This window comes from Trichosurus vulpecula, chromosome 8 (assembly GCF_011100635.1).
Source record: "Trichosurus vulpecula isolate mTriVul1 chromosome 8, mTriVul1.pri, whole genome shotgun sequence".
NCBI classification, from domain to species: Eukaryota; Metazoa; Chordata; class Mammalia; order Diprotodontia; family Phalangeridae; genus Trichosurus; species Trichosurus vulpecula.
The window spans coordinates 50,849,560-50,874,713 of NC_050580.1; the positions used below are offsets into that span (position 1 = coordinate 50,849,560).

The window sequence follows — 25,154 nt, forward strand, 5'->3', positions numbered from 1 at the left end:
TTATTTCCAGCCTTAGTCCTCTCCTGCCCAGGGCCACATCACCAACCCCCTACTGGACACTGCCACCTAGAGGTCTTGTAGAGGTGTTCACAGTCACCGTGTCCAAAACAATAGAACTAGTGTCCCCCTAAAATCATCCATTGCCCTAGTACTAAGGGTACCACCATACTCCAAGGAACCTAGGTTCACAAGCTTGCTGTCATTCTGAATTCCTCACTCTCATTCCATAAGGAAGTTGTCTTATCAGCTGTCAAATCTTACTGATATCTCCCTCCCACAAACACTCCCCCCCACTGCCTCCTTAGCTCGGAACCTCATCACCTCTCCCCTGGACCACTACAAGAGCCTTTTAATTGATCTATTTGACTCTTTCTCTCCTTGCTCCAGTCAATCCTCCCCACAGCTACCTAATGTTCAGGTCTGACCACAAACAGGCCCCTTGCACATCACTCACACGTGACCCACCCACCTCCATCTCAGCACCTCTGCGCTCAACGCAGTTCACCATGCTTGGGATGCTCTCCTTAAACACCTCCGCCTCCTGCAGGCCTTGGTGGTTCCCCAGTTGCTGACACCACCCTCCCTAAGATTACCTTGTGCCTGAAGATTTAAGGGGGCCATGAAAGCTCTTTAGATATCAGAAAAGCTGTCAAAAAACAGAACAGACCATCCCCCTCCACCCTCACCACTCCCACCAAAGGTCTTCCAATGAAGGCTGGATGGCCACTTAGCTGGAAAACAATGTATGAAGGACCACCAAGGACACTTATTGTTACTACAATTTATAACCCAGTTTTCTGGGAAGTATAACCTAGTACTTGAGTCTAATATGGCTTCAAGACTGTAGCCCCAGTCCTGACAACCACAACTTAGCTGTTATCTTGGGCAAATGCCTATACCTCTATAAGCCTCAGGTTCCCCAACTGCAAAATGGGGGCAGTACTTGCATTAATCATCTCACAGAATTCCTGAGATGAAATGAGAGAACAAATGTAAAGCACTTCATGATTATAAGGTGCCAAGTGGACAAAAGCTATGATCAGTCTCTGTCCAGTCCTTTGTAATGTGCTTAACCTGTTCTGGCCAGCTCCAAAAACTCCGCTCCATGCGTAACAGTTTCTCAAAGTATGAGGCGACAGAAGAATTAGAGGAAGGTGAAGCAGCCCATTTCCTGCCAAGTCTCTTCTCCTACAGTAGCCTCTGGAGGAGGAGATATGGAACGGAAGCCTTTGAGAAGCCTTAGTATATAATCTGGCTGGGCGGTGATGGGTTATCTGGTGCTAAACCAGCATTTCCCGCCCCCGCCCCCCCCCCCACCCCCTGCTCCCACAACAAGCAATTGGGGGGGGGCGGGGAGGGAGAAGAGGAATTGGACAAATCCGGACCTCCCTGCTTTTTTTATTTCCACCACAAAGACGTACTGCTTTCCCAATATTACTGCCCTGCCCAGACTACTTATTGGCCCTGAGTGCCCTGGGAATACCTGCCCCTGTTCTCTGTTGGCTCAAATACCCTTATAGAAAAGTTAACTGAAGGGGGGCAGCAAGTGGGAGAAATCTGCACCGTCACTTCATCAGCTGCACAACAGAAATGAGTTATAGATTTCCTTTAATTAACATACCATGCCCAAAGAAACCACACAGGACAGAGAAAAGGAGTTTTTGTGGCCCTCCCCCTCATAAATCATGCAGGAAACCAAGAACCAGGGAAAGCTGGCACTACGATGGAGCACAGCCCAAAGCGCATGCAGAGGAGAGCAGCAGGCCTAGGCCTTAAGCTCATGCCCTACAAGGATCTATTGAAGAAATGCAGGACTTTTAGTTGAGAGAATACCCTAGGGGGCACAAGCTATTTTCACATGTGAAAGGCTGTCATGAAGAATCTGTTTTGCTTGGTCCAGAGAGTAGAACTAAGAACAAATGGACAGCTGCAGGGAGGCAGATTTTGGCTGAAATCTCCTCCAATTAAGCTGTCCCAAAGTGGAAGGGCCCACCGTGGGAAGTCTTTAAGAAAAGGCTGAATGAATGGCCACTTGTGGATGCTGCAGAAGAGCCACCTGGATGGGGAGATGCTGGACTTGACTCTGTGCTCCCAGCATGGACCTTCCTACTTCATTACCATTCACGTAACACTTCCTGTAATTGGGCCTTGCCTCCCCGTCTAGACTGGACATTGACGAGAAAGGCCTGAGCCAGCAGGCATTTGCTACCAATGGCAGGGGCTTCCTGATGCTGGGCCACTGCCCTTATTAATCAGAATAGCTACTTCTGTAGCAAGCACTTACGGCAGACAGTGTAGGGATGACTGGCTGTTCTACAGATTGGAGTTCAGGGGGTGACATCACTTGCCCATGGTCATGTAGGTAGTCAAGTTTGTGAGCGAGGGTTCAAATTCAGCTTCTGTGATTCTGTCTCCTGCCTCTGAGCCTCCTACCCTCATGCTTGGGCCTCAGGGTGGGACACAGAAGGGCCTAGAGTGGGCCAAGGCATAGAAGGGAAGTACTGGGATCGGGGAGTGTGAACAGTTGCCAAATTCTGAACCCTCTGTGGGAAAGGGAGAACTGGGGAGGTCCTACTCCAATCTTCTCTCCCTGCAGTCCCACAGGCAACTAATGAATTGACCTAGAACACCTCCAAGTTGTGATCCTGTGTTAACTTCACACGTGAACAGGGAACTCCTGACTATGGGATTTCCAGGTAATCACAGAACTAAAAAAAAAAAAAATTCTCTGTTAAGTAAGGGGAAGCCTTGTCCCCCACTGTTGGGCACAGGGCCAGTCTCCTCTTGGGGGAGAGATGCCTCAGATACTTCAGCCCTGAACACCTCTGGGGCAATCCCCTCCCCATAAATGGAGAATGGGCCCTGTAGAGCTGGACTCCTCAGGCCCACAGAACTGGCCCATAATACTGTGGGGGCTCTAGTCCAAAACCCCCCAGAACCAATGCCAACATCCCATTATCTATCAAGGGCAGCAGGATCAGACAGATCACTCCTGCTTCCTGTCACATTCCCCCACTCTGACTGACTAGGGAGACTTCACAACATGCAAACAGTTTCCACATAAAGTGTATTGGGGAAATATCTTGGTCCCAGGACCTTTACATCTTATCTTTACAGCATCCCAACTGGCCCATGCACTACGACCTCTGACAGGGGTCAAGGAGCCCCTCCAGCAAAGATGAGCTCCAGGGCTGCCTGGATGTCCCCCCCAGTTGCCTGGAGGGCTCGGAGGCTCAGCTCATCATCATGGATGCCCATGTCTCGGAGTTGCTGTAGCTGGGGCTGCCACTGGCTCTGTGGGAAGACAAGATAATTAACCACTGTAAACAAGTTGACTTTTATTAAGTAAGACTTCACTTAAGCACTGAAAATAAAAAACATGACGGGGCTACTCCTGCCTGCAAAGAGCAGCTGAGAGAGAACACAACAAAGCTGTAAGAGAAATGAGAATGTGGTATGGACCTAGGCGAGTTACAAAGTGATTTGGAGACATGACATTTGACTTACGGCGAAGGCTTAGCAGGGGGATGTCCCTTGGAAATCAGACTGGGAAAAATGGAACGAAGATGGGAGAGGAAGATATTCCACAAGTCAAAAGGGCTTTTCAACAATCTAGACAGCCACTGGAAATCAGATTTTGCTAAAACCTGAGCTTTTGGCAAATTCTTTGTGTCTTGCTGACAAACTAATCTCTCGAAAGGAAGAGGAAGTAATATGACAGCTGCTCTAGACTTAATCCTAACCAAAGAAGTTGGTGAAATGAAATCAATGGGAATCACAAAAGAAACAAAGAAAGTCATGTTAGAATTCACAACAACCAAGGTCAGAAATGTCAGCAATCAACATGTTCTCTAGAATTGAAACAGAATGTGTAAAAGTTCAAATCTTTCGAAAAAATCTAAAGGACAACATGGAGGCTTCTCAAGAATGAATTTCTAATGATGAAAATGCAAATGATCCCAATGAGGGCAGAGAAGACATCTTAGGAAAGTCCAACAAAGTCAGATTTTAAGAGGATATTATCTCTGAAAATGGAAGTAGGGGCATATGTCTGAGGAACAGATCAATCAATGAGCACTTATTAAACACCTCCAATGTGCCAAGCAGTATGCACAGGACTGGAGAGGCAAAGACAAAAGCCAAACATTCCATAGCCTCAAGCAGCTTACATTCTAAGAGAGGAAACAAATACCAAATACACACAACAGAAAAAAAGCAGCCCTGGAGGGGAGGGAGCTCACAGAACCAGGACAGGCCTCCCACCTAGGGAAAGAGCTCCAGTCTCAGTGGAGTCTTAAAGGAACCCAGGAATTCCAAGAGGCAGGAGCAGAGGGAGATGGTCCCAGGCATGAGGAAAAGTTGTGCAAAAGTGGGAGGTGGGGCACAATGTGCAAAGAACAGCAAGTTGGCCACAACTGCAGGACTGGAGAATATGTAGGAGATTAATGCTAAAGAAGACTAGAAGGGCAAAAAGGGGCCAAGCCATGAAGAGCTTTAAATTACAAGAAAGAACATTAAAAGAGGGGATGGACCAAAATGCCTTTACAAAAACCAATGATGACAATTTAGGGATTTTGTTTAGTTTTAAGAACATTTTAAATTGATACCTACTGTTTTTATACCATCTCCATTTCCAACAATTCTCTTCCCCTCCCCTAAGAGCTGTCTCTCATAACACAAATCAAGAAGGAAGGATCCCCCCCCCACTCCCCATCCATCTCCCTCCTTCCCCCAGTTCTGCAAAAACATATACGTTAAGTCTGACAGTACATGCAGACAGCATGTGCAATGACCTTACCCACCCCCTTTATAAAGAAGGCAGGAAGGCACATTTTCTCATTTTTTCTCTAATTAAAATGACAAGCTCAGTCATTATAACCCGACATTCAATTTTGGTTATTTGTTCTTTCCATTTACACTGTTGTGGTCATTGTGTACGCTGTCTTCTTGGTTCATCTGACTTCATTCTGTATCAAATCATGGAAGTCTTCCCATGCTTCTCTAAATCCATCACACTCATCATTTCTTATGGTCCAATAATATTCCTTTTAATGTGTTATCCACGGTTTGTCTACCCATTCTCCAAATCAATGGACATCTACTTTGTTTCTAGTTTTTTGCTACCACAAAAAGTGCTACCATGACTTTTGGTAAGGGGTGGGGGCTGGCAGTGCACATACACACCTTTATTGGGGTATATGCCTGGCAGTTGGTTTCATTTTATTTTAATTCTATACTAAGGGTAATAAGAACATGTCAAGCCCACTGCTTTAAGGGAACGATTTATATTAATCAACAGAAAAACAGCAAAGTTACTCAATGTCTATTCTGATTCCACTTTTAGTCAAAAGAAATACTCTTTTGTTGAAGTGTCAAACAAATATGGCTGAGAAATGAAATGCAAAGAAAGTAGAAAACAATGGATACAGGAAAACAATGTATACAGTGACCACAGCAGTAGAAATGGAAAGAACAGCAACAACTCAGTAACAACTTAACAATTCAATAATCAAAAATGAAGTTGCAAAACTGTACTCATCAGGCCTGGCTAATGCAGAGACAGGAACGAGCATTTCCTCACACTCCTGGCCTCTCTGCAAAGCTGTGGAGTTGGGGTATGCATTAATGCACATCACAGAAGTTCATTTTGTTGAACTATTTTTTTCATCTTTTTTATTCTATATTGTAAGAGATGTCTCTCTGGGAGGAGAGGGGAAGGATATACTGAAACAGACAGATACTAAAAAAAAACAAAAGATAGCAATTAAAAAAAACTTTTAAGAAGGAACTGAAATCAAAGACAGCAAGAGAACACAGAGCTGCTCTAACCAAACTCATGTCTCTTGGGCTCAAGAACTTCCAGTTGAGATCACATGAACTCTGCTTGCTGGTAATCTTTAAGGATCATGGATATCAGGACAGGTTCTAGAAAAAAAGCAGATAAATGACCTGCCCACGTTTCAAAAGGGAAAGAGGGTGGATTCTTCATGATCACAGGGAACCATCAGAAGGTCACCAAGAACAATTGTGGCACACTAACTTCATCTCCTTTTTTGATAGAATGACTAGACTTTGGAAATAAAGGGGATGCCACTGTGGATAGTATTTACTTAGAAATCGGCACAGCACTCAACAATCTCACATGATCGTATTATGGACAAAAGGGAAAGCTACATGGATTTGTAATTGGTTGAACTGAGATATGCTCAAGTCTCTCTTTAAAATATAGTGCTATGGAAGAGTGTATCTTGACTGGCAAAAAAAGGCAAAATGATCTTGGGCTGCACAGTGGCAAGGATACTATGGTATCCTGAACAAGAAAGGCAATAGTACCCTAGGGATGTATCTACCAGTCAGGCTATGGCAAAGGATCACGGATGAGCACATCTGGGGGAGGATGACCCAGATAATAAAAGGACTTAAAAAAAAACAAAGAATTAGTGATATTTATCCCACAGAAGAAAAGACTTAATGGAAACTTAAATACATGAAAAGCTCTTAGGTGAAAAAGAGATTAGATTTAATATGTATGATCCCAGAGGGTAAAACATAGACCAGGACATAGAAGTTAAAATGAGGCAAATTCCAGCTTAAAGGAAGACAGAACTTCCTGTTCTGGGATGCCCTGAAAGTGAGTTGTCTGCCCCCAAAGGCTGGAGATGCTGCAGAGGCCATCTGTGCATGAGCTAAGGTTTTGACTCCATCGCCACTAAGCTCCTTTCCCACTCTGAGGTTCCAAGAGAGGTGCACCCACTGAAAGCTGGCCAGAGCTGAGGGACTCACCTGGAGGTTTGGCTGACCCGAGGCCTGCAGGGCATGTTGGAGGGCCTGGCTGAAGAGATCGTTAGTAATGGGGGTACCTGACTGGACACTGGTGGACATTGGTGAGGTGCCTGAGGAGTGGCCCTAGAAGCAAATCAGTTGTCAATGGCCCCCTTGTAGAATCTCAAAGTTCATCTGCTTCCCCAGTAAACCTTCCTCCCCAACTCCCAAATCACTCCACTAGGACTATTATCTGCTCCATTTCCCTCCACTACCCAACAGGGTAGACACGTATCTTTGCTCAAGAGCCAAGAGCCCAGAGGTGCCTCTACCTGGGTGAGAAAGCTCCACCCAATCCCTCTACCCAAGCAGCCCTCCCCATGCCTGTGTGTCCTCTTGGGTGCATTCCCACCTGGAGTTAATCACTTCCCTTCTCAGTGAGGAGAAAGCAACTAAGAGGCTCCCTGCTAAGCAGGCCTAGGCACACAAGCTTTAGGAGCTGACCAACAACAGGACAGGCTGCATGAGCAGCGTCCAAGCAAAGGCTGCATAACTATCTGTCAAAGATGACGCAGAAGGGATCCCAAAAGCAGGGGTCCCTTCCAACTCTAGGATTCCTTAACTCCATTTTAAAAAGCTGGAGAAAGCACAGAAACATCCTGGGAGTGTGATTTTTTTTTTTAGCTTCTCGGGCACTAAAGCAGGGCTCATGTGTGAGCAGCAGGAACAATGTGCCACAGTTATGAAACCTTGGTGAAGAGCCTGCCATCTCCATCGAGCCATGGCTACTGGCATCAGCAAAAGAAAATGTCCCACACAGTAGGGCTCCACTTTCCTTGGAGCCTGCCCTCCTGCCCTTACCTGGGTGCCAGGGGTAGGGGTGTGAGAACTGCTCTCCGGGGTACTGGCCAGGGCCAAGGCTGTGGCCAGCTCGCTCTGCGTGATGGGCCGAGGGCCAGCTGCTCCACTGTATCCCAGAGATGCTGGGCGTGAGCTAGACGTGCTGCTGGAGGGTGTGGACCTTGTGCTCTGGAAGAGAAAAGAAGGGCCTGTGGGTGAACTGGGTAAGTGTAATCTATGCCACATAAAACTCTTGAGGGGAGATCTCCATCATGGCAGAAGCCAAAAGAGATAGCCCCTAATCTAAAAGCAGCTCCCAAGATCTCCCTAGGCACAAAGGCAACAGAATTCAAATCCACTGAAGCCAGGAAAAGGAAAAGGGCCAGATGAGCCATAGTGCAGTGACAACAAAAGAACCCGCACTCATCTGGGGAGCTCAAAGGGAATCCCGCCCCTCTGTGAAGGGCTCTCTCCCACAACATGGTACTGTACCTAACAGCAGGTAGTCAAGATGACTTACTGGATGAAAGTCGTCTTCATCATCAGAAAGTCCTTCAAACAAGAAGCCACCTGGTCCAGGGGAGAACAGATTTCAGTAAGAACAGCAGAGAGCCACAGAATCAGTTCCAAAATTCATTTTAAGTTACTCTCTAACAAATTTATACTTCATTCTCTGTCTCTGGAAAATTACGGGACAGATGCATTTCACTGACTCAAGCTGAGTGTTCCCAATAACCACTCCCCCGTCCCCAGCAATATACAGACCCCCTGAGGGATGTCAGTCCCTGCACCATTAACTGTGGAAGGCTTCTGATTTCCCAAAACGCAGCTTGCTCACCTGGCATATCCCTGTAGGAACTAGAAGGCAGGCTTCGAGAGGAGGCCTCTGCCACTGGGAGTGGAGTGCTGCCCGCCACTGAGTGCAGAACCAGGATGATGGCATTGACTAGAGCAGGGTGAGCTGGGACCAGCCTGGGGTAAGGACACCAAGAAACACTCAGGTGACCTAGAGGCAGAAAGGGAAGGGGGTGGAGGGGTGGGCAAAGCTACAGCAGACAAGCAACTTGAGTCCTTGGCCAAAGATAAGTCCAAGGCAGGTGGTGCCTGTGCCCAATCCAGGCAGGAACCTTAAAGCACTTGTCATCCTGGAGCTTTAGGCTTGTTTGTCCTTCTCAGCATCCTCCCTCTTCCTCTACTACAATGGAAGAGTTTTCTATTAGTACAAAACATAGTATGAAACTTCCTTGAACCACAACCCCACCACAGAAGAGGCCAATACAAAAAGAGACTTTTGTCAGTTAAGTCATACATTTATCAAGCACCTACTATGTGCCAGGCACTGTGATAGGCACTAGGGATACAAAGAAAGGCAAAAGACAGTCCCTGCTCTCAAAGATCTCCGTCCTATGGGAGAGACAATGTGCAAACAACAGCTAGGCACGAACAAGCTATTATAGGATAAACTGGAAAGAATCAACAGAGGAAGGGCACCAGCCTTAAGGACAATCAGGAATCACCCTCTTGCATATAGTGAGATTTTGTTTGAGACCTGATGGAAGCCAAGAGGCAGCCACGTGGAGGGAGAGCGTTCCAGGCATGGCGGGGGAGGGGAGGGGGCGTCAGGGCAGCTAAAGGAAATGTCTAGTGTCTTGTGCAAGGAACACCAAGGACCAAGGAGACTGGTGTCCCTGGCTTCCAGAGTGCACAACGAGGTTTAAGAAGACTGGAAAGGCTGGGGAGGTAGAGAGTATGAAGGGTTTTGAATACCAAAGGGAGCATTTTATATCTGATCCTATGAGAGGGAGTCAACAGCATTCACTGAATTGGAGGAAAACAACATGGTCAGACCTGCTCTTTAGGAGGATCAATCTGACAGGTGAGCAGAGGGTAGATTGGAGTAGACAAACACCAGAAGTGGGCAGACCAAGCAGCAGGCTGTTAGCACAATCCAGGTGGGAGGAGATGAGGGACTGTACTAAGGGGGTGGCAGTGTCAAAGGAGACAAGGGGCGTATGCAAAAGATGGCATGAAGAAAAATATCCATGGGATTTGGCGACAGAGTGGATGTGGGAGTTAAGAGCAAATGAGGAGCTGACGGAGACATCTAAGTTGTGAGCCTGGGTGACTGGGAGAACAGCATGGGGAAGTTAGGAAGGGGGAAGGAATTCAGGGCAAAAGATGATGAGTTCAGTTTTGGACACGTGGAGTTTAAGATGTCTACTGGACATTCAGTTTGAGATGTCTAAGAGGGCACTGGAGATGGTAGACTGAACATTAAGAAAGAGAGCTAAGGGCTGAATAAATAGATTTCAGAATCATTACTATAGAGCTAACTGATGAGAGCTGGTCAGATCACTAAGTGAAACGGTATACAGAAGAGACAAAAAGATTCAGAACAGAGCCCGGTGGGACTCCTATGTTAGCGGCTGTCAGACATGGGGAGGAGAACCCAGATAAAGCAGTGCCACAGAAACCCAGAAAAGCCAGTATGGAGAAGAGCATGGCTAACAGGGGCGAACACTACAGAGGTCAAGGATAAGGACTGAGAATAGGCCAGCAGATTTGGAAAGCTTTAAAGAGATCATCAATAACTCTGGAGAGGGCATTTTTGGTTGAATGAGTTCAGAAGCCAGACTGTATAGTTAAAAAGAGAGGGAGAAGAAAGGAAGTAGAGGCACCTAGTACAGTCAATCTTCTCCAAGGGTCTATCCACAAAAGGGAGGAAAGATACAGGACAAGAGCTAGTGGGGACTGAGGGATGAGGCGAGGGTTCGTTGAAGAAAGGAGAGACATGAGCAACCAGCAGACAAGGAGAGACTAAGTGAAAGGGTGGGGAGGATGGAGGGGAAATCCGCTGGAGAAGACAGAAAGGAGCAGAATCATTTATGAAGTAGAGGAATTTTCCTTGGTAAAGAGAAAGGCCATCTCTTCACGTGAGACAGAAGGGAAGAGAGAGATGATGGCAGGAGATACGAGTGATGTGAGATGAGGAGGGGAGAAGAGAGAGCAATCAGCAAAAGGCCTTAATTTTTTCAGTAAAATGAGGCAAGCCCAGAAGGTGAGAGGAGGGGAAACCATGGGTGGCTTGAGGAGGGAATGAAAAGGTTTGTAAGAGCCACTGTTAGGAAACCTCTGTAGTAGACCCAGTCAGTACATTTGCCTATTTTCTCCAGATTCATTCAGCAGCACACATGTAGGAGCAAAGGCAGCAGATGGTGAGAGTGATCCAAGCCTGAGTCTTGGAAAGTCGAGACAGGCTATAGAAGGGACCAAAAGTGTAAACCAGTTGAACTAGTTTACCAAACGGTCTCTGTGGAGAAGCAAGGGGAGTGTAGCTAGTGCAGGGTGATGGCCTGGGGAAGACATGAGGTTTTAAGAGATGGGAGGGCACAACGAGGACGAAGAACAGAGTTTGGGGTTGGGAGGGAGAGGGGGAATCACAATAGACTGTGACCAAGTGAGGGAATTTCAAGGTTCGCAGGTGCATTGTGGGTGACCGAAGATCAAGGTCATGACCACCTCTGGTGTCACTGTGGTAGAGAAGAAGAGTAGGTCATGGGAAATCAGTACGGTGAGTGACTGTGAGAACAGGGCGTCTGAGACAGCATCAAATGTAAGTCCGAAGGACTCAGCATGAGGGTGCTGCACTCACTGAGAAAAGATAGTAAATACCCTAGAGCTCTGGTAGACAATGCCTAGTAGAAATCTGACTGGGTGGTAGATATGAACTGAGTGATCTCAGAGGAAAGGCTCCTGAGTGACAGCCGTAGAGAGAAAACTTGCGAGTGCCACTGGGAGCAAAGAGAGGTCAAACTCCCCAACCTCGACTAATAAGTCAGGGGGAAACGAGTGAAAATGCAGCCAGGAGGCAACCAGGCGTCAGTAAGAACCAGAAGATGGAGGGAGTGGGAAAGGAGATTTTTAGATGAAAGCAAGTTTGTTGCCTATGAAGCATTCCAGAGGGCGCAGTAGAAGGGACATGTGACACTGTAGGATGGAAAAAGGAAATGGGAATAACAGATGGGTAAGGGGGCCAGAGAATGGGGTCTGAGTGATGACAGAGATGCAAATTCACTAGGATGGAGAGTTTGTTAATCATTAAGGTTAGGTAGGTTTTTGTTGTCGCTAGGGGTTTGACCTGTAGGTGGAATCCTCAGGCCAGGAAACAAATGGAGGGAGCTGAAGTTCCCCCAAGAAAGGTGACCAGGCTGGAAACTTTCCTCCGGAAAAACCTGGAGCTCCACGGGATGGTGTTTCTCCCTTTCCAGGGGGAGGAAGAAGGTCTGACAGGAGGAAATGGCATTCTCTCCCCTCGCTCCAAAGGCAGGAGACTACAGCACCTGCCTGGTGTTTTTCTCCTTTTCCTAAGGGAAGAATTCCTCCTTCCCACTGATGCCTAGACAGGGTGCCTTCTGCACTGTTTCATAAACACTCTAGAGACAACTTTTGTGCATTCAGCTCCCTGTACCTGGAAAAGCCTACCCTCTCTGCTCCTCTGAACTCTTATTCATGCTCCAAGCTCCAGCTCAAGATGCCCTTTCTTCTCCCTCCTCTAATCTCTTCTAGCACTTCCTGGTGTCACATGACACACACCTGCTGCCTCTTGGTCCAAACAGGAGCTGCCCTCGCCAAGTGAAGCATCTGCTTTCAAACACTGAGGGCAGGGGCTGTCTTGTTCTTCTCTGTGTCTCCCCCACAGTGCCTGGCACAGAACTGCATTAACGAGCCTACGTTACGTGTGTTGATTAATTAAGCCTCTGCTAACAGATCTGCTTAAGAAGAGGACAAGGACATGCATGGTCTACCTTGCTTCAAGTGTTTGCTGCCTGCTGGGCTGACACCCAGCCCTGGCCCATCCTGGAGCCCCTGGCAGGAACAACCTTTGGCAGTCACAGACCAGCCCTCAACCCCCTCATCACAATGAGGCTGGGACAGACAATGCCAAACCAGTCACCCACTAGACCTCTTGTGGTCCTGGCTGGTCTTGGTTTCACCCCAAACCTCTGGCTTTAGTTGCTTTTAACTGCCTAGTCACCAAAAGCCAGTATATACAATGCTAGCTCGGGCAGGGAGAGTCCACCAGCACTTGGAAAAGACAAGAGTTTGTGTGGCCTTGGGCGAGGCCTTGGTCTCCTCATCTATGAAGTAGGAAGGGAAAGGAATGAACATTTGTTTAGGGCTTACTATGTGCCCAGCACTGTGCTATGCACTTCACAAATATTGTCACATTTGAACCTCAAAACCACTCTGTGAGAAAGGTGCTATTTTTGTCCCCATTTTACAACTAAGGCAAAGAGAGATTCAAATGACTTGCTCAGGGTCATGCAGCTAAAGTGTCTGAGGCTACATTTGACTCTAGGCCCAATGCTCTATTGACTGCAACACCAGCTAAAATAGGCATTTCACGTAGCCTGGGGGGAAAAAAACCCAAAAAACCCCTTTTTCTGACCTCCTTTTTTATCGACTAGTCAACAACAAGCATTTATTAAGCACCTGCTATATGTCAAGCAAGGCGCAACAAGCTGCCTACTCTTTAGCCATGTCCTCCTTGGCAGTGCCTGCCTCCATGCCATGGAATTGCACCCTGCCAAGTTTTGGAAACTCGTCTCTTCAGCACATGCTGGGCTAGAAGCTCCCAGTTTACTGGCTGACTGGTGTCTCCCTGCCTGTGATCTCAGCAACAGCAAAGCAGTAAGCCCCCTACCAAATATCTTAGTGGTGGCCACGACCCCCAAACCTCTGACCTGAAACACCAAGAAATCCTAAATCATTCCTGTCTGCCTTCCTTTCCTGCCATGGTCCAAATATCATTATGCCCAAGGATGCCCACAGACATCCACAGCTGTATGTCTCTTTTCCCTTCTCCTCCACTCTCCTGCTGTGGAGGAGTCAGTTCCAGCCTCATTCGGAGGAGACTCAGGATCTGCCCTATTTGAAGGTATCAGTCCTAGAGGCAGTAATAATGACAAGAATACCAGCTAGCATTTACATGGTGCCAACATGCGCTAAGCACATTACAAATGGTACAACTCTGGGAGGTAGATGCTTTTATCCACTTCACAGAAGAGGAAATTGAGGCAGACCAAAGTTAAGTGACTTGCCCAGGGTCACACGGCTAGTAAGTGTCTGAGAAGGGATTTTAATTCAGGTCTTCCTGCCTCCAAGCCCAGGGCTGTATCCCCTCTGCCACCACTGCCATGGAGGGGTCAGAAAGCTCCCTGGGCTACCCCAGTACCCCTTCCCTCGATGTCCCTGCCTCCTGCCTCCTTGAGTGTTTCCAGTTAACCTACTTGGCCTTCCCAGAAATGAGCTTTCAGCATCAACTAGCTTTTCTAATTCTTCTGAAGAGCCTGTTCAGTCACAACAACAAAAGAACTGACATTCCCTAGGCCCCCTGCAACTCTAAATCCTGGGTTCTTCTCATCCACTTGTACTCAGAATTCAATAGTGTTTCCAGCCCTTTCTCTACCCGGCTCTATGGCAGCAAGTGCCTGGCTAGAGGAGCCACACCACACTTACGTATCCAGCATGCTGGGATCAGCGAAGACCGAGAAGAGGTCCTTATCCTGGAGCACCCCTGTAAGAGACCCAGAAAATATATCAGAGAGTAAAGGCCTAATCAAGACCATGAGGAGGAAGAGGCTGCGGGGCTCCAGTGGCCTCTAGAGGTAAAGGGCTCCCAAACATCTGAGAAGGCAGGTGGTCCTATTCAATTCAACAGTCTTTAAGAGCCTATTAGGCATAAGAAGCTGCCTAGCGGAGGAGCCACCGTTAATGATGTTTGTCCTTCATCTTCAAAGAGGACTAATGACGTTATCAAAGTCCAGTGACAAGGACAACTGGTGACGGCCCAAGATGCAGGGACAGTGAGGTGAAGCCCACGAGAAGGCCAGCCCCTGTCCGTGAGGCCTTGACATCCCAGGGCTCCCCTACACTCAACGTCCTTGCTCTCCTCTCTGCTGAACTCAATCAATCAACCAATACTTAATACACACCTACTATGAACCAGGCACCATGCTAGGCACCGGGTCATAAATACAACGAGATAGTCCTGCCTTCAAGAAGACTTCATTCTACTGGGAGATACAACATACTCACAGATAAGTAAATAGAGGATCTAATAAAATAAATGGTCAGTAATTAGGAGAGGAGGGCACCACTAACAGCTGGGAGATTCAAGAAACTCCTCTTACATGACATGGCCTATAAACCTTAAAAGAAGTGATAGGTTCCAAGGGGAGGGGAAGGAGAGCATTGCCATCACATGGCACCACCTTATGCAAAGGCATGTGAGCTGAAAATGGACTGCCATGTACAGAAAGAGCCAAGAAGAAGTCCAACAAGTCAAGAAATGGCTCCAGAAGGGATCAGTGACTCCTATTTCCCCCTGACCCAGGTCAGGAAGCTGCTTTCAAACTGATTGAATTCAAATAAACACTGGGCACCTGTATAGCCTGTATCAAACTGCTTATTGTCTTGGGGTGGGGGGGAGTGGGGACAGGCATGCAGGGAGGGGAAAGATGGCGGGAAAGAATATGAAACTCGAGATTTAAAAAAAAAAATGTTAAAAATTGTTTTTACTTGTTATTGGAGGAAAAATATTTTAAAAAAACCCAAGAAACAAACATTGGACACTGACTCTGTACAAGGCCTTATGCTGAGTGCTGCAAAGACCATGATGTAATCAAGCCAAGTCACATCCCCACGATATCCCAGTCTGATTCTGGGATCTCACCTCCTCGGGGAAGCCTTTTCCAATAACCTGAGCCCATAACAAGCTCCAGAGAATCAGAAAATTTCACCATGGAAGACAGTCCGCCCCACACCCCAAGAAGAACCCTCTCTACAAGAATGTATTCTTCCCATGGCCCCACAAATATTGACTACTCCCATCTTGTGTCATTTTTATTAGTCTGCTGGGTACAACCTCAGAGTTGTTTTCATTTGTATTTCATTTATCATTTAGTGATTTGGAGCATTCTTTCATATGGTTAATAGGTTGGAATTTACCTTTTGAGAACTATCTGTTCATATCCTTTGATTACTTGTCGGATGGTGAATGGTCTTTGGTCTTACATATTTGTACTATTTCTTTCTACATATTGGATATCAGACCTTGATCAGAAACATTTAGATATTTTCTTCCAATAAACAGCTTTTCTTCTTCTTAGCATCGCTGCACTGATTTTGATGATTTGAAAGCTTTTCAATTGTTTTTTTTGTTCTATTACAAGGGGAGGCTCTCTGGATGAGGAAATGGGGAGGGATATATTTGGAAATGAGGGTTATGGAAAAAAAATCAATAAAAATTAAAGACAGCATAACTAAAAAAAAAATGAGAGAGAGAGAGAGAAGGAAAGAGGAGAGGGAGAGGTGAGAAGAAAAGAATACCAGAAGAGAACAATGTCACGGAAGACAAAGAAGAGACAATACCGAGAAGGAAAGGGTCGTTGAGTGCCAAATGCGACAGAAAAATCAAGAAGGATAAGGACTGCCAAAAGCTCCCTGGATTTAGCAAACGAAGCAGTCACTGGTGACCTTGCAGAGAGCAGTTTTAGGAGAATAATTGGAACTAACTAAAGCCAAATTGCAGGGGGTAAAGAGTAAGCAGTGAGGAATAAGGGGCAGGAAGTGCCTGCTACTCTTTACACAAATGCCTGTTAACTGACTGCAGTAAAGGGGAAAACAGAAGGTGAGAGCTCCAAGGGACAGGGAGGTCAAGAGAAAGCAGTATTGCTTTCTTCTGTACAGGAGAGACCCCGGCGGGTTTTTAAGGAGAGAAGGCATCAATAGCAAGGAAGATATGAAAGTTGATATAAACAATGGGGACCATCAATGAAACAAGGCAGAGGAGGAGTCTGGCAAGGGTGGGACGGACAGCACAGGGCTGGGAAGGGGTGGTTAGCCTTGGCAGGTAGAAATGTCACCTGATCTTCTGGACATGAGCACAGGAGAGGACAGAAGGCAGAGCAGTTCTGAGATGTGTTGGGGGAAAAACAGTAAGATGGCTAAAGTCAGACAGATTTTATCTACTCAATAAAGTAAGACATGAGGTCATCTGCTGGAGAGAGGCTGAAGATGAGAGGCTTCCAACCACTACTGTGGCCATAACGACAGTGCTGATGATAGCACCAAGCAAGAAATGAGGCTTTCTGAGGCTCAGAAAGCTCCGGTGACCTGTGCTTGGGATCAGCATTACCTGTCTGATGTAGCACATGAACCCAGATCTTCCCAACTCTATGTTCCACTCTACCCACTCTGGTCCCATGATAAAGAGTCAATAGAGATTTTAAAACCTCTAAGAATTCTTCCAAGCATCTCATCTCAGGTTCTTTGCAGCACTTACCCAGGGCGATGGGATCATTGCTGAGGCCTGGGGTGGCTACAATGATCTGATCCAGGGATTCTTTATTCCCTAGCATCTTAAAGACCTGTCAAAAGAAGAAGACAGCTAAGTGTTCCTGACATCCAAAACCAATAGGCAAACACCACTACCTTCCATGAGAACGGCCTTTTAGCAATCTTGACTTTTAAAAGTGGTACATAAAGCACATACATTATCTCATCTGCAAAGAGCACAGGCAATAGCTCAGATAGTAGCAGGAGCTTTTCCATTTTTCCTAAGAGAAGTGAAAGGTGGAGGGAGGAGAAAGAAACAATAAAGACAATCTGACCACAGTGGACCCCTCTGGTGCTGCCCCCAAATCAATACCTCCCTAATGATAATGATGTCTGAGAATGGATGCCCTGGTTCCATGCCCAAGGACAAAAAGCCTCATGCACACCAGAGCTCCTTTTCAGTTCACAGTCAGCTAGAACTGTCCATTTCTATACCCCTTTACATATGGTGAGGGCTTTAGATTTGGATTTAATTCTGCTAATCTACCTGGCAGGCAGGATTAGTGCCATTATACAGATTAAAAAATGGGTCCCAGAGAGCTGAAGCAATTTATTCAGTCAAAATAATAAAGCAAAGCAAAAACATGAAGACCTGGGTTTCTGCCTTGGAGACGCAGTTATTCCAATGGATCAAGACTGGCACTATGTCATTAATGCTGACTCTATCTAACTGTGCCCAGACCTCTCTTGGGAACACAGGAGCTGCTGATGCCCAAAGACACACCAAGAATACCCCAAGGACATTCTGGTTGCTTTATTGGATTCCACAGATTCCACAATCCCTTTCACACCCTGTCCTGTGTTCCTGGTAACCAAACAAGTGACAAGAAATCCTGGATTTGGGCCTGCGCCACATACTCACTGCATCTCGGTAGGCAGGACTGCTGTGCAAGGCCGTGTGCAAGACCCGGAACTCCCTCTGGGCAGCCACTTTGTCCACAGGCTCTAGGGGCAAGAGATTCCAACAGATATATTAGAGCCAAGCAGAAGTACAATCATACACCCAGTCCAGCCCTTCACTTGAGAGGAAGGCCAGAGAAAGGTAGGGCCTAGTTGAGATAACAGAGCAATATGCTGGGCTCCCTCTTTCCCCAGGGCTGCTTTCTCCCAGGCTGGGCTTGGCTTCAATGATCATATCTCAAGACCTCAATTTCATCCATTTACACACAACCCCACATGGTCCTAGCCATGCTTATCATGATTCTTGGCCCTTCTTAACCTCTGTACAGATGGTCTGGTTCTAGGAAGTAAGGGGAGGTATGGAACTCAGGGTCATTCCCCATCACCTGCCAATAAAGCAAATGCTTCTTTTAAAAAATTAAGAAAAAATGATCTACTAGCAACTTATAAGCGCCATTAGCAGCAAAAACCTTTGAAGATTTGGTAGATGAGGGTGTCATGACAAGAAAGCAGACAGTGATATCAGATGATGCTCCAAACTGCTTGATGCTTCATCTACAATCCCCAAATGTGGACATTTCTAAGTTCTAAGCAATATAACAAAAGTTTTAAAAACAACATTGGCTCTATTTTTTCCATGTTTCTAATTTAAAGGGTGAGAAATTTTCTACTCTCTAGATACAACATCAGTAAATTCATCATTAGACTTTTGGCTCTTGAGAACTTGACAAAAAAGGTAACATTTTTGCACCTAAGAGCACAAAGGGATTGTCTCTCACTCCAAATGAGGAGCTGCATTTGCATTAAAAAAAAAATATATTTTTGGGGGGGTGTAGAGGTCTAGAATCCAGAAAGGATGGGGTCATATTTTTCTATGCTTTCTTTAAAGGACATATGACAAAGATTATAGGTTCAAAATGTTTTCACAGCTTACTCAATTTGGCTTCATACACGTCTTTGTGAAAGGGAGGATATCATGTCTGGACAGAATGTCAGCGGCCTTGGAGTAGAGATTGTTTCATTTTTTGTTTTTGTATCTCCATCAACCAGCAAAGTGCCCAGCCTGTCGTACATGCATCTTACATGCTTGTTCAGTCATGAAAGAAATTCAAGGAAAATAGGCCCATTAAGGAATGTGCTGCTGGTGAATGTGAAGTGACCCAGCCAAGCTGGTGAACAATTTGGATCTATGACCCTAATGTCACTAAACGGTGTGTTCCCTTTGGTACAATTGTGTGAGTACTCAACCTATACCTCAAAGAGATCAAAAAAAGAGGAAAAGGCCTGTATCTACCAAAAATATGTATAGCCAATCTTGGCCTCATGATCAAAAAACAGAAACTAAGGAGACGCCCATGTATTGGAAAATGACTAAACAAACTGGGGTATATGGATGTTTCAACAATCTGGCTAGCAGCTGTTGTGCAGGTGAAAGACCAACACAAGACCAACAAGCACGCTACCAGCACACTGCAAAAGCCTAGGTTCTTTTGATCTGCTTTAGTAAGGAAAGCAACGTTAAGGGTTTGACAAGTTTACTTTAATCCAGCATACAAATATCACTCACTCAGTTCAGGGGAAAAAGCCAGCACCCTGAACTTCAGAGCAAATACAAACAAATTACAAATATCGACAGACAGACCAAATACAATTCATAGTTACCAACACCTGAGTTCAGCCCAGGAGCTCATAACAAGGGCTGGCCCAGAGTCACAGCCACCATGGCTGTGGGTAAGAGCGCCAAAGAAGAGAAAGTCAACCCCTGGTTTTATATCTTTTCCAGGGTCAAGGGTGAGTCAAACATGTGACTCACCCACATGACCTAGAATCATCACAAAGAGGCAACTTAAACCCAGGTGGTCTAAAAGCCTCTGATGTCCCAAACATGTCACTCAAACTCATGTGTAAACTAGGCCCTCCCATGACTCCCAAATCTAATCAAGGAAACAAAGGCCAAACTCTTCAAGGGAACTTGGTCGAACTGAGTGCTAAGAGCCCATTTTGTTTACCAACACAATGGATGTAATGGAATATTATTGTACCCTAAGAAATGACAAAATGGATGGTTTTCCAAGGGAGCTGGGAAAACCTCTATGATCTGATGCAGAGTTAAATGAGACAAAGTAGGAGACGATTTATACCACAGCAATATTATAGAGAAAAGCAACTTTTTAAGACTTTGGAACTCTGATTAATGCAATCTTTAACCAGTCCAGAGGACTGAAGATGAATCATACCACCCACTTCCTGCCAGAGATGTGATGGGACTTAAAATCCATAATGAGACATGCATTTTTGAACATGGCCAATGTAGGAATCTGTTTTGCTAGACCAGTGTGTTTGGTGTGAGGGTTTTGTTTTTTGTTTTACTGCTCAGTTGAGGGGGAAGGTATTGGGACTGACAGATAATGTTTAAAAATAAACAAGTTTACAAAAACATTGAATGTGTGCGATTAATTGCCTGCAGAGAGAAATAAATAGATACAAATTTCAAGCTAATAACTGCACTGCCACTGACATTGCAAAGTAGTGTCAAAAGTACCTGTAAAATGTGTGTTTTTTAGACAAAACAATCTCGACACCCAAGATTTTCTAACGTTTAGGTAAATAAATTCTCAATATATCCTAGTTCTATGGTACCTACAAATCAAATCGTCACTTGATGGATGTAGTCTATAGACAGATTATGTTTCTCAACGCTTTAAAAAAAAAAAAGGGTAGCTGTTGGAAAGCTCAAAAATGTGTTCCATATATTTTTTTCTAGTGAGTATAAAACACAAAGACACTAAATCAGAAATAAGTTGCAGTAAAATTGATATACTTGCAGTTCCCCATCCATGACATCCCATAACCTGTGTGTCTCTGTACAGGCTCTTCCACATGCCCACAATGCCCTTCTTCCTCACTGCCACCTCCTCAAGTCCCCAGGTCCACTCAAGCTCAGCTCAAGTACCAGCTCCTCCAGGAAACCTGTCTTGATCATCCTCAGATGTTGGTAATTCTCCCCTAGTCCCCACCTCCACCATTACTATAAATATGTTTTGTTTTTACTTTTAATTTTTTTATATCTCCAGCACTTATCACATAGCAGGCACTTAAAAACTTGTAAATTGATTTGAAATGTCAAGTGCATACTTACCCAAGCAGCCAGAAATGACAGAAATGCAGAAAAGGACTGACATTACAGAAAAAGACAAAGTCAATACTGTCTTACTCAGTGATGGGAAGTTCAGAAGTGAATAATAGATAATTCTTGTAACAATCTCATTAAGTGATGGCTCTAGGCCTGACCCTATCAACTCATAGCATGTCTCTTCCTTTGCGAGATACAATTTCTGAAAGTGCGTCTGGCTATGAGACCACCAAATTCTCTCACCTGCTTTCTGATCTGGCTCAGGCCATGACTTTCGCAGAACATGGACTGTGGACCCAGGTTGAATGCCATAGAAATCAAGGGTCTGGTCATCCTTTAACTTTCGACCACAGTAGATTAGATCTGAAAAAGAAAGATCAGTTGTTATCACTTAGAAGGACTGATATTTAAGAATACTTCCAAACAACCTGCAGCAGCGACACAGTGCATTTTTTTTTTTAGCCATAAGGCAAAGAAAAGAGAGGACGAAAATTTCTATCTCAAAGTGAAATGTTAATAAAATGTTCATGCCAATCGACATGCCTGGTCTTTCAAGTGTTATGCTTGTCAACTATTTTATTTTTCTGACAATAAATTCTTTCATTGATTTATGACTAAGTTCTCAGAAGGAACAACACATTGTTGAGAAAAGGGTAATGGATTTGGATTTGAAGTTGGAATCATCAGAAGGGCTTGGTTTAAATTCTGGTTCTGCTGCTTTTTACCTGTGTGATGCTGGACAAGTCACTGCCCCTGTCTGAGCTTCACTTTCCTCATCTATAAAATTAAGGCATTAAAATAATCTTAGCCCTAAATCCTATGATCCTAACAGCAACATCTGTGTGTCCAGGTTTGTAAAGTGACACATACAGGCGAGTTCCATTGTTCACAAATATATTTTGACTATAGTATGTAGTATGCATAAGATCTGTTCCAATGGATTGAGAGGGGTCACTTGTGGACCCCTGGCTCTTGAACAAAGCACAAACCCGATCAGATGATGTCACAAACACTGGGTACAATGGAATCATAGAATTGAAGGCTAAGACTGGAAGGGATATCAGAGGGCATCCAGCCGAATTTATTCTTAACACTGAACTACCGGAAATGAGAAGACAAGTTTCTCACTGATTTTCACTTTAAAAACTCTTCTGGGAGACACAACAGTGTGATAGCTCAACATAACTCTGTGATTCATTTACCAGATTTTAGACTTAAACATTCTGGAGAGTCTTAAAGAGTCACATGTGATCCCTAGCTCTACTTCCTAACAATTCAGTTTACCCAAAGTAGCAGGACCTCATCTCTGACATAAGAAACAGCAAATGGAGTGACTAATCCACCATGACACATCTGAAATGTTCAGCATTCTGGATTGAGACTCACCAATCAGCTCTGGATCTGGGACTGACTCCTGCAGTTTGCCAGCAATGAGCTGCTTCAAAAATGATATACTGTAGGCACCCAAGGAATATTCGCCTAGTTCTGTCTCTGGCAACCGGAGGATGGATTTCGGGGCCAACGGCTGGTCAGCCAGTTTTACTGCAAGGTGCCAGTCCGAGAGAGACATCCTCTCTCTTTCTCGCTCTCTTTTCCTCCCTGGAAGGAAACAAACTCTCAATCAATCCTTAGCGGCTGAAATAATAAATACTCATTTGTCTGCCTCTAAACCTGAACAGGAGGCTAACTCTGAGACCAGGACAGTAAATCTAGATGATTCCTATTCCTTGTGGCCACACTATTTTCCTACCTAATCTGATTATTATGACGTCATTTCCATGACCCGTCACCTTTTTTTTTTTTTTTTGCTAGAAGCAGGACAGAACAATGGTGCGATCTAAGCTTTAAGTTCGGACACCTGGCCCTAATTTGCCCTGTGACGTCATTTCGGAGCCTCAATTTTCTGAACTATAGAATTGGGACAATCCTTGCACTTTCCACCCGTACTGTGTGCCTGGCACATAGTAGGCGCTTACTAAGTGTTTACTGGATTTGACTGAAAAGCCGGGACTGCTTTATGAACTCCCCGTAAAGCGCACACGTCACAGATTTCTCGGCTCGCTTCATCACGATGACTCAGGGGATTCTAAGGCTGCGGCCGGGGCCGACACTCCCCTGGGGGACTCGGGGTCCGACGACGCGCCCGGGACCCCGTGCTCTCGGGCCCTTCTCCGGGCCGGGCTCATCGGCGGTGCTGAGGGCTCAGGGAGAGCCGAAGACCTCCACCACCCAGCTCCATCACCTGTCCTGGGGCTCGAGGTCAAAGCCTTCCCCGCGGGCTAGGCCTCGAGCCGCAGGGGGCCGAGTGGGGTAGGAGGGGAGGAGTGTGGGGGATGCCACCGGCGTCACTGCGGAGGCCGGATCCCAAAGCGCAGGACCCGAGCCCACCCGGGGCCCGTCCCCTCACCCGTCCCGCGGAAGGAGCCCGGCCGCGGAACCGCCGGGGTAGACACTCACTCTGTCCCTCACGCCGGAAGCCGGAAGCTCCGCGTTGCATGCTGGGAATTGCAGTTTTCTACGTCCTCGTCCCTCCCTCCCCCCCATCCCCCCCCGCCCTTCCTACTTAACCATGCAGCCATCCACCCACCCCTCCGCTCCCCCAGTCCGCCCCTTACGGAACACATTGTACGCATGCTCACTCGGGCTCTGGGGTCCTCCTCCTCCTCTTCTGGGTCACCCGTGCGCAGGCTCAAGCACGAGCACGGCCGCGAGCGCGAGCACGTGCGCTCCGGGAGGGCGGGGCCGAGATGGCCCCAACGCGGGTCCGTTTGAAGCTGGCCGGCTTGAGGACCTGGAGAATGGCTGAGGGGGTTGGAAGGATGCGAAAGGAAGGATCCAGGAAAAGGCCCTCGGCTGGGCCGCGCTGAGCCGAGCCGAGGATCGAGGCGACGTCCGCGGGTTCTCCCGTAGCTCGAAGGCCCAGAGCGGGGGAGAGGAGGGAATGAGGGAAAGGAGCGGGAGCGGCAGCGGGGGAGGGGACGAGGAGAGAAACGAGGGTCTCGCGCCGGCCCCGCCGGGGATCTCGCGAGATCAGCGCTGGGACACTGGCTTCCCGGTGGGCTTCGCTCTGGCTGGGGGTGGGGGGAGGGGACGTTCCTCCAGGAAGGGGGAGGGAAAGGCGCAGGTCCTCGTGGCTTATAGCCCACGCCCTTGGCCCCAGACCTAGTGGCAATGGTGAACCGCATTTTGGTCCTTTGGCCACTGAGACCTGTGTGACCTTGGGCGACTCGCCTCCTTTCCTGGGCCTCAGTTTCCTCATCTGTAAAATGAGGCCTTTGGAATAAATGGCCTCTGAGGCCCCTTCCAGCTCTAGATCTATGATTAATTTCAATAAACATTTATTAAGCACCCACTACGTACCAAGCACTGTGCTGACTGGTAGGGTTGACCGCTTTGGCGAAGGCGTTTACAATCTGATGATGTGGGGAGGGGCCAAGCTACCACCTTCGCACTATCCTGGGCTTGGTTAGGGGTGCATGGGGTTTTCAGGAGGACTAGTACCTCCGGTGTGAGGGCTTGCATTTGCAGGGCTGCTTAGCCGCCTTTGGTGCCCACCTGTCCCCCAGCTCCCACCTGTGGCTTCAAGGAGCTGTAGCTTGCACAGTGGCCATAGCCCATATTGAGGGTACGGGCAAGCCTCAAATGTGAGGGGGGTGGGGGGAGAAGGGCAAGTATGTACCCCAAACGTGAAGACTTCCCTACAGGATGGGCAGATGAGAACAATTTGTTGCAATGGCTGTGAAGGCAGCTGAAGTAGGTGCTATGGAGTGCTTAGAGCTTGATCAGACATTATAGAAGCCAAGGTCATCTATTGAATCCCAGCCCATCACTGGTCTTCCTGACTTGGACTTCAGCTGCTCTGGAAGAGAGTGTGAGACTGATGGCTATGTGCAACTCTGCCTCACTTAGATCCAGTTCACACATGTCGAGACATTACCCCACGATGTCCCTGGTCCGCTTCAAAAATGAAAGACAAACTGGCTACTGCAGCTACCCCATTAGCCAGTTTCCTATACCTAATAGGTCCTTAAGGATTCTCCACTGAATTGAACTGCTCACCTCCAAATTCTCTGTAAGATGATTGTTTGGGAGACCTTTACCCTTAGAACCCTCTGAGGAT

At 46.6% G+C, this 25,154-nt stretch overlaps 1 protein-coding gene across 4 annotated transcripts; it reads right to left on the reverse strand.

Annotated features, from left to right (window-relative positions):
* Positions 1-1,591: 1,591 nt before the first annotated feature.
* Positions 1,592-23,566, reverse strand: UBL7 (ubiquitin like 7). Of its 4 annotated transcripts, none has more exons than XM_036736048.1 (11): positions 23,492-23,545; positions 22,421-22,633; positions 21,278-21,397; positions 17,864-17,946; positions 16,949-17,033; positions 14,122-14,179; positions 8,441-8,574; positions 8,123-8,172; positions 7,624-7,791; positions 6,784-6,906; positions 1,592-3,294 (listed from the first exon to the last, which is right to left on the reverse strand). In XM_036736048.1, the coding sequence occupies exons 1-11, from the start codon at positions 23,529-23,531 to the stop codon at positions 3,157-3,159; spliced, it is 1,212 nt and encodes a 403-aa protein (XP_036591943.1). In that variant the 5' UTR covers positions 23,532-23,545; the 3' UTR covers positions 1,592-3,156. The 4 variants fall into 4 exon arrangements, with proteins under 4 accessions (XP_036591943.1, XP_036591944.1, XP_036591945.1 ...); XM_036736049.1 differs by having other exon boundaries at positions 23,442-23,522; XM_036736050.1 differs by having other exon boundaries at positions 23,011-23,516.
* Between the last annotated feature and the right edge of the window lie 1,588 nt (positions 23,567-25,154).